This window comes from Chrysemys picta, chromosome 7, assembly GCF_011386835.1.
Source record: "Chrysemys picta bellii isolate R12L10 chromosome 7, ASM1138683v2, whole genome shotgun sequence".
Lineage (NCBI taxonomy): Eukaryota > Metazoa > Chordata > Testudines > Emydidae > Chrysemys > Chrysemys picta.
The window spans coordinates 105973456-105992796 of record NC_088797.1 but is presented as its reverse complement, the minus strand read 5'-3'; the positions used below and the strand labels follow the sequence as shown (position 1 = coordinate 105992796).

Genomic DNA, 19341 nt, shown 5'->3' with positions numbered 1-19341 from the left:
TCACAATAAGCCAAAAATCAGGGTGATCCCATTTCAAAACAAGGCCAAAACAAGCCATTCGCTAAGAACCCCAACCCTCTATGTGACTAGATTCCCCCAGCATGCAGTCTGGGACTGTGGTGGGCCCGCTGTGCACCCATGATTCTCCCTCCCCCCCCCACCCCTGCTTGCCAGAGCTGATCAAAAAAAAAGAAGCTACAAGCCAATCTACAAGCAAAAAACTAGCCAACAAGCAACTCACAAGCTAATTAAGCCAAAAACAAGCCCAATTTCTGCGTTTTTTTCACGGGTTTGGCATGTGTGAAGAAGGCTTGCTAAGTTAATAGGAATAAAATCAGATTTTACATTTATTAGTAAGCTATCTGAATTTCAATTTAACAGTCTGATCTTCCTAGCTAAGGAAACAAAGTTGTATAAATGCAGCAGTAAATTTGTAGAGCACCTTTCATGAAGCCACATCTCAAGGCATTTTACAAAGTCATGAGCAAAATATTAAACTTAGATTCACCGCTGGGCTCCACATCAATAAATCACAGGTTCATATAAGGAGCACCATTTCATTTAATTGACTTGGACAGTTTGATAATGTTAAGGGTTAAAGAGTGATTTGATAATCAATATAAGCTTCAGCAAGAAATTAGTGTAAAGTTTTCAAAATAATGAAAAATATTGGAACAAGACTCTATGGTACAGGTAGCAACCTGGTAGCAGAATTTTATTCCATTCTGAGCACCTAAATAACTTTAGTCAGATCCAAAAAAACCCCAGAGTATTATAATGATGGCCCTGGGCATACAACAAAAGATTCAGTTTGGGTCAAGTGAGAATATCACACAAAATGTAAATGTTTAGATAAAGTACAGGCAGGGCCAGCTCCAGGGTTTTTGCCGCCTCAAGCAGCCACCCCACCCACCCCCCCTCGCAAAACAAAAAACAAACAAACAAAAAAGCCGCGATCGCATTCTGTGACACTTCGGCAGGAGGTCCTTCGCTCCGAGCGGGAGTGAGGGACCCACTACCGAATTGCCGCCGAAGAGCCGGACGTGCCACCCCTCTCTGGTGTGGCCGCCGCAAGCACCTCTTTGGTAAGCTGGTGCCTGGAGCCAGCCCTGAGTACAGGGCCAACCCTTTAGCCCCGAGTCATGTATAAAGGCAGTAGGAATGGAACCTGCAAAATATCCATAAAAATGACCTGGAAATCTCAGTCAAACAGGCTTTTTAATTCCCAAGCTGGCCCAAAATACCACAAAATAGCCTTTCTTAGTAATATTTGGACACTGCTTCCTCTCTTCGCTCGAGCCAGGAAGAACAGAGTCAAATCCAAATATTATCACCACCTCTTTTTTTTTTTTTTTTTTTTTTTTTTAATCATTAACAGAACTTTTTGCAATTATTGTGTTGTTTTGGATGAAGGCCCAAATGAGGTTTTCATTTTATCCCAACTACAAATGGGCACTAGCTGCATAGTTTGGGTCAGGATCTCAGCATTCCCCAGGATTAATGGGTGTTTGGATAAGACTCATCTTTAATCCATACTGGTTCAAATTACCCTTATTAAAATCCAAATTTGGAATTATAATAGTATAAAAGATCATTTTAACCTTGAACAGCCGTAATAGGTAGAATTAGCATATTCACCAAGAGAGAAAAGAATCATTAACAAAAAATATAAGAAATTAGTCAAAAATAACTATTGCCTATTTTTTTTTTCAAAATAGTTGCAATACTGCTTATGAAATAATATGGAAAGAAGGTTCCTTATCTGTAAAATAATACGCCACAGAATTTCTTCACTCTCCCTACAAAAATACCCCAAAGCGCTGAGCATAAAGAAATTAGATGTCCATTTCTGCACTTTAAGGCTGAACAACAGAAATAAGAAGGACCAGCATAGTATCCAGTGCCTGAGTGTCATTGGTGTAAGCATGAAAGTTCCAACAAGTTTGTTATGATATTAAAACTAAGAGGTACAAATAAATACTGAAAAGTAATGGTCTAAGAAAAGAGCCCCATGGGACACCACGGCACATTTCTCCCATATCCACAGAAATTGGAATATACATTGATATAATGTGGCTATAAGCCAACTGACATCACATAAGAATGGCCATACTGGGTCAGACCAGTAGTTCATCTAGCCCAGTATCCTGTCTTCTGACGGTGGCCAATGCCAGATGCTTCAAAGGGAATGAACAGAACAGGGCAATTGCAAGTGATGTCACATCTGTGTATATGGAAGTTTTAATATACCTATCTTATAGATGGGCAAACAGAGGCACAACAAGTTTGTGACTTGTCCAAGATCTTACAGTGCTGCAGTGACATGGGCGATTACACTCCCCACAAACTCAACCCTCTTCCCAAAAGGCTCTAGGACTTTGTTCTGTAGCTTATCATAAGGGGTTTTCTAGGGATGAAATATCAATGGCATTTAACATTCTCCTGACTTCTGATTTCTTTGAAAGACAGCTGATTGGCCCACACAGTGACACCAAGAAAAAGGGGTAAGGTAGTAAAGGTCACTGAACACTAAAATCACCTTGTGGTAAGTGATTGGTCCTAGGTCCATCTGTGGAGATGGATATTGTAGGGGTATAATGAAAGAAGGAGCTGAAGCCACTTGAAGTTTTCATTAAGGTTCATGCTAACCTTCGTACAAACTTAATGTGAAATCTTGTTTGTTTCTTTATTTGAAATTATTTCCTAGTTGCAGCTATCTGAGATTCTCATTTGGCAAATGTGAGTTCACAAAATTAATGATATTTAAGGCAGCTTGACTGTACTAAAAAATAATAGCTTGGGCATCTGATCTTCATCCTTTGGCAGAAGGAAGCCATAAACCAGCGCTACCTGAGTAGTCTCTCCATACTGTTCCGAGGCCAAAAAACAAATTGATTCATGATGTTAAAAAAGACCTGAGGATGCCACATATTATGGGCATATCCTCCCTTCAGATGTCATGGTAGTCTTTCTCAAAAATGGCAGACTAAGCAGGGAAATAATTGGGTAGATGGTCTACATCAAGGGATGGTTTCTTGACTCAGAGATCTAGCAACCATTTTAAAATGAAGCTGACATCTTGACTACCTCCAAGGAAGAGTTAACAGTAATCTCCAGTAGTGGTCCCAACACCACCCTGCTGGCTTTCACAAACCAGGGTAAGGATATGGCTCTAACTCATAGGTCCTAACAAGTACATTCCCTAAACTTCCAGATACAACCTCCATGAGTATCACCAACTGGAACGTAAACACCACGAACTCAGCACTTGTTCCCTTAAGAATCAGTTCCACCAATCTAGAAGCAGATTGCTCAGTCTGAATCTGAGCAATTTTAATGCAAAATAATGTGAAAAATCTTCATTGCAAGAAACACTTGACTAACATCAGATGCAGTCTCCCTGAATAATTAGTATAGGCAATGCCAGAGCATCATCCTTAATCAACAAATTTATGGCAACAATTTTATAAGCCTTGAATTTATCAACATGAACCCAGGGCCACTATTGACACCGTAATCTTCTGTGAAAAGACCCTGAAAGTAATATTAAATAGTGTACTCTCAGCCTGTGCCTGGTATTTGATCTAAACCAGTCAGTTTCCTTCCAAATACCACAGCAAGGATCCAGGAAACAAGCCCTTCCACAATCATTCCCTTCTTCCTCTCCCCACAGCGATTGCCATAACCCTAGTATACTCCAGCATTGTTCAGCCCACTCAGCCAACCTAAAGCGAGCATCAGAGGGATGTGCCACCATAGCTGGGTACCCAGACTGTAGTGTTAGGGTCTACAGAAGGAGCTAGAACTTGTAGGAATTTGCATTTAGATGAAATGTGATTTGAATAATCTTGCTGTCAACAAAATGTTGGAAATCCTGTATGTCAAGTGTAATCCTCCTCTTCTTGTCAGTGATGGCAAACAAATACATAAATAAATAGAGATAAACCTATCTCATAGAGCTGGAAGGGACCCTGAAAGGTCATTGAGTCCAGCCCCCTGCCTTCACTAGCAGGGCCAAGTACTGATTTTGCCCTAGATCCCTAAGTGGCCCCTTCAAGGATTGAACTCACAATCCTGGGTTTAGCAGGCCAATGTGCAAACCACTGAGCTATCCCTCCCCCTTAGGTAAAGCACCCAGGGAGCTGATGCTGGCAGCAAATGTCATTTCTTCAGCTAGGAGGGGAAAGACCATTCTTTTTTGTGCCTCATTAGAGAACATGAAATTTGTGACTTTTGTTTTACTTAGTGGTTTAAATGTTATTGGATTTGTCTTTGTACTACAGGGTTGGGCTTCATAATTTGTTTTTGCTTTTTTGAAGTGGTGGATTCCTTTTCTCATTTTCATTTTATTTCTGAAATAATTCTTGCAATGTATTAAGAGTCACTTTGTTTCAGGTAGGGCACAGAAGGGGACATTTGAAATTTTCTACAACTTGCGTTTTAATTTTTTTATGGGCTTTTTATTTTTTAATATCTGGCCAAACAAAGCATTTAAAATGGTTGTAGTATGCACTATATCTTAGATACTCAGACGATTTTTAATACTGTATATATTGTATATTTATAGGCAGCGCTAGCAGCACTACCTATAGTTAAGGTTGCCTGAGACATCTAATTATAAATCCCTGTTTTCAATTGCTTATAACTTTACCAAACTTTAAACATTTGGGCTGAAGTTTTCCAGATCTGCCTGTCTACCTCAGGCTGCGTGTGGGTGTTTGTTTGTTAAAGCTTCAGCAAAAATGATTCAGCCAATTTCAGAGAATGATATTAGGAAAACGTCCATTATTTTGCCCACATTTTTTAAAATAAATCCAATAATCATTTTACAGAGAAGCGCTAGAGCCTCTGTGCTTTGAAACATGGGCTTGATATTTGATTGAGGGGGTTCCCTGGAGTCAGGGATGTGCCTTTTGCTGTTCCCTAAAAAGTTGCCTAAATTTGTCCAAGTTATAAACTTTTGGAAAATCTCAGTTCACACATGCTCAGTGGAGACCAGTTGGGAGTTTGGCGGCTAAATGATCACTAAGATTCAGTCTGTACTGAGCATGTTCCATTCTAGGGGTTCAGGGGCTAAGCAGGACTTTCCTGCAATTGCTTTTTCTAGCTGTTGCTGCTCGCCACATTGCAGCACCAGCCATCAAACTCAGAGCAGGGAGATTGGCTCTCCTCTGCTCTCAGTGCTCCCTCTGCTTGTTCCCAGGCAGTATGGAGGAGGAAGCCACCTCACTTGAAAGCAGAGGGGACAGGATCCTTATTGGGGAAGGAAAATTGGGTCAAGGAACCTGGGAGAGTGAGCCTGGGACTGGGAGTTGAAGGGGGACTGGGCCTCAGATGAGGAGATGCAAACAATGCTAGGGATCTTTTGGAAGAGTTACTGCAGGCACATCCAGATGTTAAGAGCTTGAATCAAATAATTTGACTCTAAAGAGTGGATGTTTAGATCTCCTTTGTTGCTACTAAGCTGTTCACAGATACAGATTCCTGCCATCTGTAGGACTGCTAGGAGCAGGACAGATTCTCCCACACATTCTATTCAGCCAAATGGCCAGGATTTGTATGTGAATTCTGCTGGCCTGAGACTGGTGTGTTTCCAAACCACTCTTGATTATGGTTGCTTCAGGTGTGTGAGGGGCCATGAAAGGCTGCTAATGGAAGGCAGCCACACATATCCACTTTCTTGCCCACTACAGGATGTTTCTTCTCACCATCTCTTCCCATAGCTTTTCCTTGGTAAGCACTGACATCATTTGGCCCTTCCCATATTGGTCTCTCACAGATCATGTGCATGTTGCAGTTATTTAACTACTGATTACTGTTGATGTGAGTTGATCTTTGTCCTTATGCAAATAGTTATCCCGATTGCTATATGTGGGAGTAGGAAGGAATTTTTCTTCGTGGCAGATTCACTACGTTTTGGGTGTAGGACATTTGATGAGGAAAATTTGTCCAGAGCTTAGACTTCATCTAAATCTTTTGCAAGTGATCTCTATATTACACTTGTTTAAAGTCATACTTGTTTTTGTCTCATTTTTATTGTCTCTTGTGGTAAAGGAACCTGTGTTTGCTTAGTTATTTGTAATATATATGTCATTGCAATAGTAGAGTCTTAGGACTGAATTCTCAGTTATGGTACAGCCCCTGTACGCTGCTCCGGCAGTATAAACAGGCCTTAAAGTAGGTGCAAATGTAATTTAGTCCCACTTTAAGGCCCCTGTTTGCTACAAGAGTGACATAAATGAGCCATGGTATAACTGAGAATTAAGTTATTGGCGAATGGATAGTTTGAGTTAGACTAAGAATCTCAGGCTGAAGACAATTCTTTTTCATTGAAATATATTATTGTTTACTCTACTATTAAAGAGATGCAAAGTGTAGGGGGAAAATACATCTCTTTATATTTAAAACAATTGAGTACATTTTAGTTCTTGTGAAAGATATTGGATGGAGAGTCTTGGAGACTGAAGTCTTTCATTTAGCCACAGAATAGGTAGAGCATGAGCAAGAGACAGTGAGTTTCATGACACTGCTCTACCAATGTACTCCCACTCTGACCTAATGGGACTACCTCCAGCTGTGATAGGTAGTTCAGTGTCATTGGCCCATTCAATTCTGGCCCTTCCGCCAATGGATACTAAATAGTATATATATTTCTGATGTGGATACCTGTACCCTAGATATTATAAGACAACATCACTCATTCCATGTATGGTAGGTTGCCAGTCACCAATCCTGTGGTAACAACTTTAGTTTACTACCAACCTGGACCAGATTCAAAATGGCATGGCAACTAGAGGCAAAAGGCTTTGTACTACATTAAAAATCCATGGAACTATCCAATCCACTATTAAAATAGTTAATATCCCTTTGAGTGCGTACTCTCATAACTTCTTAAATACAAATACTGATCTTAACCCATTCAAAAGAACTCTCTTCCCTTCAGGAATGACATTGAAACTGTCTATTAGGTGTGTTACAGTGTGAGCCAAAAAGAGATGTTAGGATGTTCATCCAGTTGAGTTGTATTTGTTGCTATTGTAATCACTGGAGGCGAAATTGTGTGTGTCCCCCCACACACACTCCTTCCTGTCATCAGCCACCTTATTTAGATTTCCCTAATGCATATATTTAAGCTTCATTTAACAACATGACCAATGGTTTCCCCAAATGAAAATCCTTATAGGGCAGCAGATCATAATGGATATCTGAGATTGCAGACTTTTAAAATCAATCAGGCTTAAAAACAGTGGTTAAACATATCATAGAGATATCCAACCAATCTATGAGCCATTAATGCTACAGTAATAAAATGAAATATTTGCCATACTGATTATTTATGCTTGCTCTGTTTATTATAGTTTGAAAACGAGATCATCACAAAACTGGATCATGAAGTGGAAGGAGGCAGAGGAGATGAACAGTACAAAGTGTTATTTGACAAAATGTAAGTGTTGATTAGCAGTGGGATTTAAGTCAGAATATATTTAGACTACAATGAACTTTGTAGCCCAGAAATAATTAAAATCTGTTAATGGTGCAAAATATTTAAAATTGCACCTTAGTTTAGTACCTCTTCTTGAATGTGTTTAACAAGGAGCGTGTAATTATTTTTCAGACTCTTGGAGCACTGCAGAAAACACAAATATCTTGCTAAAAATGGAGAAACTTTTGTCAAACTTGTTGTCCGTCTGATGGAAAGACTGCTGGATTACAGAACTATAATGCACGATGAAAACAAAGAAAATCGCATGAGCTGCACTGTCAATGTACTGGTGAGTGAGAAGAAATGAGTCGGCTAAATTTAGAATGGGTACTGAATTTTTAATTTTAAAAGCAAGCTTCTGTTTGTTCTAAATGAAAGATCTTATGATTTTCACCCAGCTGTTAGGCTGATGAATCTGATTTAAAGAGGGGAGTTCTTGAAAAATATTGTTTGGCACATTTACTTTTTCATTTTATTTTTTTTAAGGGAGAATTTAGAAAGGGAGTAATGTAGTCATCCTCAGCTCCTGTCAGTACAACCCATCTACCACATCATCATCTGTACAGTCAGATACCAGGATTGTCACCTGTGTGTTACTTTAAAGCCTAAAATATCTGTTGAGACAGTGTGAAGTGATGGAAGCAGCTACAAGAATGGTTGAGAGCTCCTTTGGTTCAGAATATCACTGGGTTCTTCTTCAGATGCTTGCTTATGTCAGTTCCATTGCAGGTGTGCGCGTACCCATGTGCGCAGCCATCTGAGATTTTTGTCTTAGCGGTACCCGTAGAGCCGGCTGTGGCGCCTCCTGGAGTGCTGCGCTCATGCTGCGGTATATCAGGCACCGTCAGCCCTGTGCCCTCTCAGTTCCTTCTTACCGCCTGTGGTGGTGAGTCAGAGTGCCTCTGTCCCTTGCTTTGCAAGTGGCAAGTGGTTTCTTTCCAAGACATCAGAGGTAACTCAACCAATTACCAGCTTTATTCTGAAGCTAATTTGCATGAAACAATTTCATTGGTTGTATGACGGAGACTGCACAGATGGTGGATTACTTGGCCCAGTTGCCAAACCCATGTGACAGAATGGCACAGCATACAGATCTGTCAATTTAGAAATGACAATTTGCATTAGAGTTTGCTTTTCTTGTGTATGTACAGCAGAGACTGAGCACTTTATACTCTGAAGAGGAGAGAACTCTTGAAGTTGCCACTGATCAGTGATCCAAGGAATGACTTAGATTGCTTGTAGAAGAGGCAGCATGCCATTCTGAGTAGAATTAGAGTGACAAGAGGCTGCCTGTTCGTAACTGACAAAGAAATTACAAAAATAAAGAGGCATTTGTGGTGGCTTTTAAGAAGATATAAAACAAGTTATAGTCATTTATAAAACTGGAAAAGTCTACTAGGAAAGAGGTTTATTTTTCCTTCCCATCTTCATACCCTATGCTTGTTGTTTTTCCTTTAATGTCAACTCTGAGAATCCTTCTTAGTAAAACTTGTCATATCAGCTATATGGGAATCTAAATGTGCACTCGGGTGTCTCTCTAACCACATCTTGTCTTTCAGTTAATATACTCCTCTTTCTTCATCTATATAGAGACACATTTTTGAATGCTGAATTTTTGTTATACTGGATGTGATCTCAATATTTCAAATATTTGCATATGGTAAATTTTGTGGGGGATTTATTGTCATTGAGCCAAATTGCCCTCAGATACTCCCACACAACACTCCCATTGAAGTCATTGGAAGATGCATGCAAACATCTCAGGGCAGTACTTGGCTCATAGATTTTAAATCATATTTGATGACATGGTCTCATTTTAAAGATGTATTCAGCCTTTGGGTTTAACATAATCTTTTCATCCTTAGTGCGCCTAGGGGGAAATTCATCCTTGTACAGAGGGCCAGCCTAACATGAATTCACCATTTAATTATTTCTTAAAACCTCAAAGTAGGACTTAAATGGGACATAGGCCTTGCACTTGCCCTTTGCCACAGGGATGAATTTAGTTCGTACTTAGTAGAGCAGGGGTGGGCAAAGTGCAGGCCGGATCCGGCCTGAGCTGTTTTAAGCTGACCCGCTAGATCCCGCAGGGAAGCGGGGTCAGGGGCTACACCACGCGGCTCAGCCCCGTTCCGGTGCTCCAGCCAGGGCGCTGGGTCGGGGGTCGCACCATGCGGCTTCTGTGGCATGGCCGCGCTCCAGTGGCCCCCTCCAGTGCTCCAACAGAAGCTCCAGGGGCAGTGCCTGCAGATGGGGCAGCGTGCAGAGCTGCCTGGCCATGCCTCCATGTAGGAGCTGGAGAAGGGAAACATGAATGCTCACAAAATTGGGGTTGGGGTGCAAGAGGGGATGAGGGCTCTGGTTGGGGGTGCAGGCTCTGGTGTGGGGCTGGTGATGAGGAGTTTGGGGTGTAGGAGGGTGCTCTGGGCTGGGACCAAGGGTTCGGAGGGTGGGAGGGGGATCAAGGCTGGGGCAGAGGGTTGGGGCACGGGAAGAGGCTTAGGGGTGAACGCTCCGAGCGGCGCTTACCTCAAGCAGCTCCTGGAAGCAGTGCCATGTCCCTTCTCTGGCTCCTATGCGGAGGCGTGGCCCAACAGCTCTGCACGCTGCCCCATCCACAGGTACCGCCCCTGCAGTTCTCATTGGAGCGCCGAAGGGGGCCATTGGAGCACGTAGGAGCCAGAAGAGGGCCATGCCACTGCTTCCAGGAGCTGCGTGGTGTGGCCCTCGACCCAGCACCCTGGCCGGAGCACCAGAGTGGGGCGGAGCTGCGTGGTGCAGCCCCTGACCCACCACCCAGGCCGGAGCACCTGAGTGGGGCCAACCTGCGTGGTGCGGCCCCCCATTCCGCTCCCCGGCCGCAGCTAGCGGGCCGGCTTAAAACAGCTCGTGGGCCAGATCCGGCCCACAGGCCATAGTTTGCACACCCCTGTTCTACAGTCTCCTAGTCTCTGGCAGATTTTGCCTGTCAATCTTTCACTCCCAGGCAGCCTTACCTTACCTGCCCTTTTTCTGATGACTCCTTCTCAGTCTCTCCCCACTTATATGGGATAGATGCCTTCTTTTAAACCCAGTTTAAGAGGCAGCTAATTAGTCACAGGTGCACTAGCCTTTTTCCTCTTAAAGGAACAGTGTCTCCCCGTGACAGTTGGGAAAAAAATTTGGTAAATCTTAGCATCTTTAATATCTTTCCTAATGTTTCATATCATACATTTCCAATATTTGCAGTACTTTATCTCTGTCTCTCTCAAGGCCAGAGGCATTCAGGCATTTCCTGCAGGAGGATGAGATGTGGTATATAAAAACCGAAAAAGGAACAATTTTAACTTTCTGTTTTTGAAGAAAATATTAGAATTCAAGAGTGAATGACTTATTACTCAAGGTTGAGAGTTTAAAAATCATAGTTCAACAGTTACTTTAAAATTATGGTTTTGTAGACAAACTACTTTCAGTTAAAATTTGGTAATGCTGTGTAACTTGCAAATGCCCGAAGTATATTTCTGCCAGTACTGTGATTCTGATTCATAACCTTTGCAGTGGAACGTAAGCTGTAAAATGTTATGCAATGAAACATCATCATGGTTTTAGATTTTATAGTTAAATAACTTACAGGCTTCTCTACCAGAGGCAAATTTCATTTTTCAGTTTTTGAGGTTGATATTATGCACTTACAACTTTTAATTTAGTATGTATTCTATGTACATGGCACACTGTGAAATCAAAGTCTTTAAAACCGAATTATTTTATATTTCAGAATTTCTACAAAGAAATTGAAAGAGAAGAAATGTACATAAGGTGTGTAAGCATGCCCTTTGACATATTTTTTCCAGCTCACTTTATTGTAATTGGAGAAAATGAATTGTCTACTAAGCTACTGATTTGGAGGGGGGGAAATGGCAGTAATGAGAGGCACATTCCTGTACCGAGGCGTAAGCAGATTGAGTTTACAGAGAATAATAAGCATCAGTAATTAGGCTCATAAATTTTTTTAACCCTACTGCATCACCTTCACTTTCATTATTATAACTATTTAAATACATAAAGGTATTATGACTTACAGACAGGGCCGGCTCCAGGCACCAGCATAACAAGCAGGTGCTTGGGGCGGCCAAGGGAGAGGGGCGGCACCTGCGGCAATTCAGGGGCGGCAGGTCCCTCACTCTCTCTAGGAGCGAAGGACCTGCCGCTGAACTGCCGCCGCTGATCGCGGCTTTTTTTTTTTTTTTGCTTGGGGCGACAGACATGCTGGAGCCGGCCCTGCCTACAGAAGAAAATTAAGGCAAAAGAAAAGCAAGGAACTGATTGAATTTTATTTTCTGCCAATTTACAAAATCTGCTGGAATAAAGACCGTTAATGAATATATGTCAAATATTTATTTTAAGTTTAAAGCTTTCAGGAGTCCATATAACATTTTCCTTTATTATGTAACTTTAAAAATGGTAACATTGCAAGATAGCTTCTGATTGCAGTTTTCTAGTGAACTTTGTTGCTACTCCCATGTTTTTACATCAATTTAAGATACTCCATCTGCTGTACTGTTGATAAAATGAAGAAACAGATTCTCTCGTTGTTGTGTTATGGGTATTTGCATATCCTTTATGCATTCATTCTTAGCCACTTATTCTCATCTTGGGAGAAAGAGTAACATAATTCTCGTCATGTACCTGCCTTTTTTTCTTAAAGCACTAAATTTGTGCCTTGCAACAGAAGGATAGATTGCTGACTATGAAAGTGCATTCAAGAGCATTATTCATGCATATGTCTGATACAACATCTGTATGAGGCCAATCGAGAAGCCATTGAAGTCAATGGGAATCAAACCCTATTTCTGTAAACAGAAACTGTTGGCTCAGTTTAATATGGGCACTGAAGCTTGTATTTAAATTGATTTTTAAAGTACACAATTAATCTATTTTTTGTTAATTGCTACAAAAAACAAAACCGAATTCTTATCAGGATGTAGGCTGGTCTTGAGGTTCTAGAAGTCAGAATACCTTTGTTCTTTGCTGGCTCTGCCGCAGACATCATGTATGATTCTGGGCCCATTGCTTTGTTCTCCTGTGTCTATTTCCCCATCTATAAGATTAGGATAATACCACCTACCACACAGGTGTGATGTGAGGTTAAATTCATTAATATTCGCAAGGCATTTTCAGTTCTTTGGAAGAAAGGCATTATGGAAATGCAAGTTATTGTTCTTTCTCATATAATTAGTATTTTATATTTATTTTCCTATCATTCTGTCTGAATTTTTTATCTGACGGGAATGGTTTGGGAAAATGAAGTGAGGACTGCAAGTTGCTAGTGTTGCTCTTTAAAGAGAATTACACTTTTATATCAAACTCTTTACTTGTCTTTTTTTTTTTTTCCGCTCATCTCCAAAAAACAGGACATCAGAACAAGTTACAGTTTTATAGCTATTCGAAAACATACCAGTATATTTTGTTGATGTTGCTGTTGATTTTCTTGGCATGCTTTATTCTAAAAATTTGTCTGAAGTAGAGAAATATGAGCTTTAAAAAATACCGGATATGTTTTACTGTTTGAACATAGAATTTATCTGTTGTAGTCTTCAACACAAATTATTTTGTGACATTTTAAGAACTGACTCTCTTTTATTACCGTAGATATTTGTACAAGCTATGTGACCTGCACAAAGAGTGTGATAACTACACTGAAGCTGCCTACACATTACTTCTGCATGCAAAGCTTCTTAAGGTAGAGTACTTGAAATATATTAAGCATTTTGAAGATTTTCCTGTTGGCAGATTACTATGTAGCTTTGTGTTTATTTTTTCATATGAGCTTTAGGACATCCACATTTACAAATTATGATTATTGACTTATTCAAAATAAAAAAGGAAGTAACTCAAAGTTGTATTGTGATTTACTATATGTTCCATAATTAGATATTATTGTAACCGTAGTACTTAGCCTAGAGAATGAAAATTGAATCCATGTTCTCTCAGTCTCATAGAAGAGCAATATGACTTACTGATGAGGATGATCTAAAATATCAGCAGTAAAAGTGCAATAAAATCAAGAGTAAATAGCATAAACTATCAATAAAAAAGCTAACAATTAGCTAAATGCATAGGAATGCTAGTAACCTTTGGAAGAATCTAAGCATTTGTTCTTGCAAATCAGCTTTTCATAGACAACTGTGCTATAGTAATAAATGGGTCAGCCCATGAGCCTAGTGGAAGCTCAGTGCACTGTTATGGAGGATTTTAAACTTAGTCCTTTGGTTCAAGACATTGGGGAAAAATTAACAGTAGTCCTCCTTCCAAGATCATGTCGTTTTAAAGGAGTGTCTATGATAATTCAATGGTATCATGTACTGAATGCATCTAAATTCATATAATGATACCACTGTACTTTAAGGAATGTCTGAAATAGGTCAATAAATAGACTAGTAGTATAAATTAAATTAATTATATTACATCTTAATAAAACATACAGAATTTTAATATTACCAGGTAATAATACCTACCTTTTTATAGCTTTGATTACAGCCATAATGTAATGTCACTTAAAAGCTTCACTTTATACATATTGTTATCTAAAACTAGTGGCTTAATTACATCATTACATCATAAATATTGCTGTATATATTAACAGTTTCTTTTATTCCCTGAATTGTCATCTAGGAAGATTCCAGTTGCACTTCAACAGTATGCATGCCATTTTGAAATCACATTTTTACTTTATTACTCCACCCATGTTAATGAATGACAATGAGTTTTTATTTTTAGCTTTAAAAGAGAGAGGGGGTGAAGTAGAAATCTAAACTTCACACTGGAAATAGTCAGATTTTTTAAAATCTTTGTTTTTCTCTTTATGGCCCTGATTGTGCAAAAATTTACATCTGTACTTAACTTCGTGCATATGGAGTCAATGGGGCTACCCACACATCATAAAATTGAGCATTGGCATAAGTCTTTGCAGGGTTAGATCCTGTGTCACTGGAAGGGAGCTCAAAGAATGAGACATGGAAAAGTAGAAGAAAGAATTAAATTTGGGGGTTGAGTTTGGATAGTGCATAAACTTCAGTGTGTCAAGATCTTCACTCTTTTGATCATTCTTCCCATAGACTTTAATGCGAATTTCATATGCTTATTGAGAGAAGAATTTGGTCTTCAGTGTGTGAGAGCTGCATAAGTGAGCTGATGTTCATGCAGCACATATACCAGAAAGCATGTCCTTCTATAAACTTTAATTTTATTATGATAATTAAAACATGTAAAAATAGGGAAATTATTTGGTGAAAATTTTTGAAATTGTTTGTTATTTCTGTTTAGCAGAGTTTGAAATTACCCATTTTCTATGAAATCTTCCATTATATTTTTATGAAAACTTGTACTGCATTCATTTTAATAATACTTTGTTTATTGAAAACTCTAAGAAAAGACAGTTATTGGTAAATTAAATTTTTCCGTAACAATTTTGATAAACATTTCAATAAAAATTTGGTGAAAACTATAAAAATATTATGACAGGTTATGAACATTTTTGCAAAAAATTGAAAATGTCAATAATTTTGACCGTTTTTCATGAAAAGTTTCAGTTTTGAACAAAGGTCATTTTTCTACAATGAAAAAAGTTTCCATGCAAAATACTTTGTCCAGCCCTGAAGATTTTTTTTAGAATGAGGCTTCTGTATAGGTAACTGATGGAAAACAGTGTTTATGGTAAAATAGGTATGTATAGTGAAATCACAGCTTCCAAAAGTGGGAATCAAAATAGTCATGGGAACTTCCCTGTGAGAACTAGAATGATAACCCTGAATTCCACAAAGAATTGACTGATAGGCAAAGTAACAAAAGGTTAATGCACATTTTGCAAGGTTAATGCTTAAGTTTTGCATGCAAAATTTGTCTTTGCACTTCATTTGTAAAACCCAAATTTGCACTCTCAAGCATACAACTGTGAGTACAAAGTAGTTTAATTCTTGTAATTTGTCACTATAATATTTCATTGTTGTGATAGCAATAATTCAAAATAATTCATCAATTTAGAAAGTGTGCATTTATGTAAAAATGTATATATGTGTATGCATAGAGATATAAACAATATGTAGCTCAGTATTTGTACTAGAGCTTTAACAGACGTATAAATTAAAAGCTTTTATGATTTTGTAGTGCAGTATCCTGTAGTGGAAAGCACTACAAAAAACCCCACGTCAACAGCTATTTGCCAAAGGACAAAAACCTACCAGTTATCGGATATATGAAAGATAGAGTTGTCCTTCATAAGAAAGAAGTCGGCCCTTCAAACAGCAACTAATTTCATAAGGATTTTTAGCGAATAATTTGCAGCAAAGTAGTTTTAGTAGTTTTAATCTGGGGAACACAGAGAAAAATGTTTGGAATAAAGAATAAATAAACTTGCATTTAGAAAGACACAATTGAAAATGTTGACTGAAACACTTTTAAAGGCTATCCTGGGCGCCTTCTTACTTTTCTCTCAGGATTGTGAATACATTGTGCCAAAATTGTAGTTGTAAGGTTGAATGTGGTTCAGAACACTTTTATGGAATTGTGTGAAGACATTTTCAACGGTATATACTCCACTTTATTTTAAACTTGATTGGTGATTATATAAAAATGAAAATGTCAATGATATTCAGCTGGCACTTAAAGGATAAAGCTATTGCTAAAGTGCTTTTATAAGTTATTGCTTTCATAATGAAATATACTATACAGAGACATAACTTATGAAGATAAAGATTTGAGAAGATGGCTCTGACACCTTCAGTCACACTGAATTTTCCAGGGGGTTTTGATTACAAATTTGAATGAATAACTAGCTGATTTTGTGGACACAAGGATCTCTGTTATTCCCATTAGGGAAATTAAATGGGATTGACAGTCTGGATAATATTTTCTTACTGGAGTTATTAAATGATGTCTAGATTGTCATAACTTGCTTGATCATATGTTCCACAACCAAGTCTGATAGACCAGATAAAACATTTCCCTCTACTGAGGTGCTGCATCTTCCAGGAAGATGATGGAGTTCAGAGTGCAAGATAAGGTTGTAAGGTTGTGGGGGAGGGATAGCTCAGTGGTTTGAGCATTGGTCTGTTAAACCCAGGGTTGTGAGTTCAATCCTTGAGGGGGCCACTTGGGGATTTGGGGCAAAATCAGTACTTTGGGGGGAGGGATAGCTCAGTGGTTTGAGCATTGGCCTGCTAAACCCAGGGTTGTGAGTTCAATCCTTGAGGGGGCCACTTGGGAATCTGGGGCAAAATCAGTACTTGGTCCTGCTAGTGAAGGCAGGGGGCTGGACTCGATGACCTTTCAAGGTCCCTTCCAGTTCTAGGAGATAGGATATCTCTATTATTATTATTATTATTATTTCACTCTGTCTTTTACTCATTAGATTTTGCAATTTTTTAATCAATATGTTTTTATGTGTCCTCAATTTAGAGTTTAAACTATTTCAATTAACTACACTTTGGAATATATTTTTATTCTCCCTTATAAAATATTTTCAGATACCAGATGAGTATTTTAATTTACTACTGTTAATTAATTGAAATGAAATATCCATCATATAATCAGTTTTCTACTTCTGCAATGTAAGACAATAGAAAATAGCAAAAATAAAAGTAGCATTTGCTTTGGCTTACAAATAAGTCAGATCTGTTGTGATTTTCACATCCTAAAGCGTATACAGTCTACTTTACTTCCCATAGGAAAGTACTTGATGAGACCAGTGGTCCATTTAGTTTGATAGCTTGTCTCTAATAGTAGTCAAGACCATATACTTCAGAAGAAGGTGAAAGAAACCCCTCAGTAGGCATTATGGGATAACCTGCCCCTGAGAAATGTTTTCTTCTAAATCCTTCAGTGAATGGTTGGATTATGTCAAAATTTCTAAAGTTTATTTACTTCTTTTTCAGTTCATGTAGTGTCTCTTTATTACTGTGGAGCTTGTAACTTTAAACTTCAAAGCTTCAGGTTTTTTTCCACTGGATCTTGAGGATGGGATTTTCAATGGCACTCAGCACTAGAATAAATGTCGTCAGATTGAAGTCAATGGTAAAACACAAATCGGTTTTAATGGGATGAGACTTAGGTCAACCCTGAGTGCTTTTGAAAATCCCACCTTTAAATCTGCAGCTATTTAGTTCTTAGAATTACTCCACACCATATATAGGCTGGCTGGACGGATGCACACACACACACTCACTCATGGAGACTTTCTGTCTCATGGAAATGTTTTTTCTTGTTATTTTCATTTGGTCTAAATTAAGTTGTTCAAGCTAATAGTACACAGTAGCTCTTTGTGTATGGAAAAATGTAATTGCATTTTAGACTCCTTTGGAATTTGTGTAGTTTAGCAATATGGCTTTTGCATACAAAAAAGTGGCTACTTATAGAAATGTGACTTGAAGCTGAGCAGTGGAGACTTGAAAATTGAAATTATCACTGGGTCTTTGGAAGCACATTTATTCTTCCTTCCAGATGCAACTTGTTTCTGATTAAACTCATTCTATAGAGTATATACTAAAATTATTCTAGCCCAGACAAATAGATTGTCATACTGAGTGGTCTGGATCGCTTGGTAATCTAATCTAATCGGTTGTTAATCAAATCTAATTGCTTGGTAATCTAATCAAAATTATAAATCTAGGAGCAGTGACCCATTTAAATAGCTAAATCTGTTTGTTTATCAAAAAGAAGATTGAGAGGTGACTTGATTACAGTACATAAGCACCTTCAGGGGGAGAAAATAATGGGTGTCAAAGGGTTCTTTAATCTAGTGGAGGAAGGCATAACAAGAACCAATGGAAGCTGGAAGCTGAATCCAGACAAATTCATATTAGAAATAAAGCACACAGTTTTAACAGTGAGGGTAATGAACCACTGGAACAGATTACCAAGGAAGTCATGGATTCTCTGTCTGTTGATTCTTTCCAATCAAGACTGGATGTCTTTCTGGAACATATGCTTTAGTCAAACACAAGTTATTGAGCTCAATGCAGGAGTAACTGGGTGAAATTTCGTAATATGTAGGCGGTCTGACTAGATGACCTAATAGTCCCTTCTGACTTTAAATTCTGTCAATGAATCTATGAATTGCTGCCCTTGCAGGGACTCCTTTTCATCCCAAAGTTGTACCTTTTACTTTTGGGGACAAGAAAACAATAATTTTACATTCTGTAGGAGCAAATGAGCAGTTCTTTGAATTTTATTTTTCTAATCTACTTGAAGTTTCACCTTATCCCTCCCCCTTACCACCTCCCAGATGGATATTTTAGATAAAACACTATACCCCTAATGTTCTTATTGAAAACACATCTGTATATAAATTACATATTTTTAAAGACAGTGTTTGTAACAGGACATTTCAGGTTGTGGGCCATGCAGGCTTATCATCGCATCTCTGATAGTTGGCACTGTTTTTTTTGTTCTATGGTAAGTATCATGCCTTGGTATGGTAGGATCAAAGTGTGAGACAGTCTGTTGTTCATTGAGCCAGCAATTGGGGGAAAAGACCCTCTCAACCTTAATGAAGATAGTCATGGAGTCAAATTGTTTAGAAGGTTACAAAGATCAAGATCCCCTCTCCCCCTTCCCCCACATGCACACCAATTTCAGGCAGCCTTTATATTTTTGTTTGCTATTTTTCCTTTTTCTCCAGTCATTTTTCTCCAAGAATTTTAGCTCTTTACCTTCTATGTATACAGTTCTGTCCACTCATATTGACATAACCCAGTTTTGTAGGCTTTCTCTCAGTGTAAACCTACTAATAATGGTTATTTATCCAGCCAACTGTGTTGATCAAGAGTGCCAGGTCACTCTAATCCCTTCTATCAAGGAGAAAAGGAAACCACCTCAAAGACCTG

General features: G+C 38.7%; 1 protein-coding gene across 2 annotated transcripts in view; it reads left to right on the top strand.

The window, feature by feature from the left end:
- DOCK1 (dedicator of cytokinesis 1) overlaps nucleotides 1-19341 on the top strand; it is a 538667-nt gene that overhangs the window by 435401 nt on the left and 83925 nt on the right. For both annotated transcript variants that reach the window (XM_065552235.1, XM_065552233.1), the window contains exons 34-37: nucleotides 7359-7444; nucleotides 7616-7772; nucleotides 11238-11278; nucleotides 13112-13202. In XM_065552235.1, the coding sequence (XP_065408307.1) occupies nucleotides 7359-7444; nucleotides 7616-7772; nucleotides 11238-11278; nucleotides 13112-13202 (375 nt within the window). The remainder of the gene's footprint in view (nucleotides 1-7358; nucleotides 7445-7615; nucleotides 7773-11237; nucleotides 11279-13111; nucleotides 13203-19341) is intronic.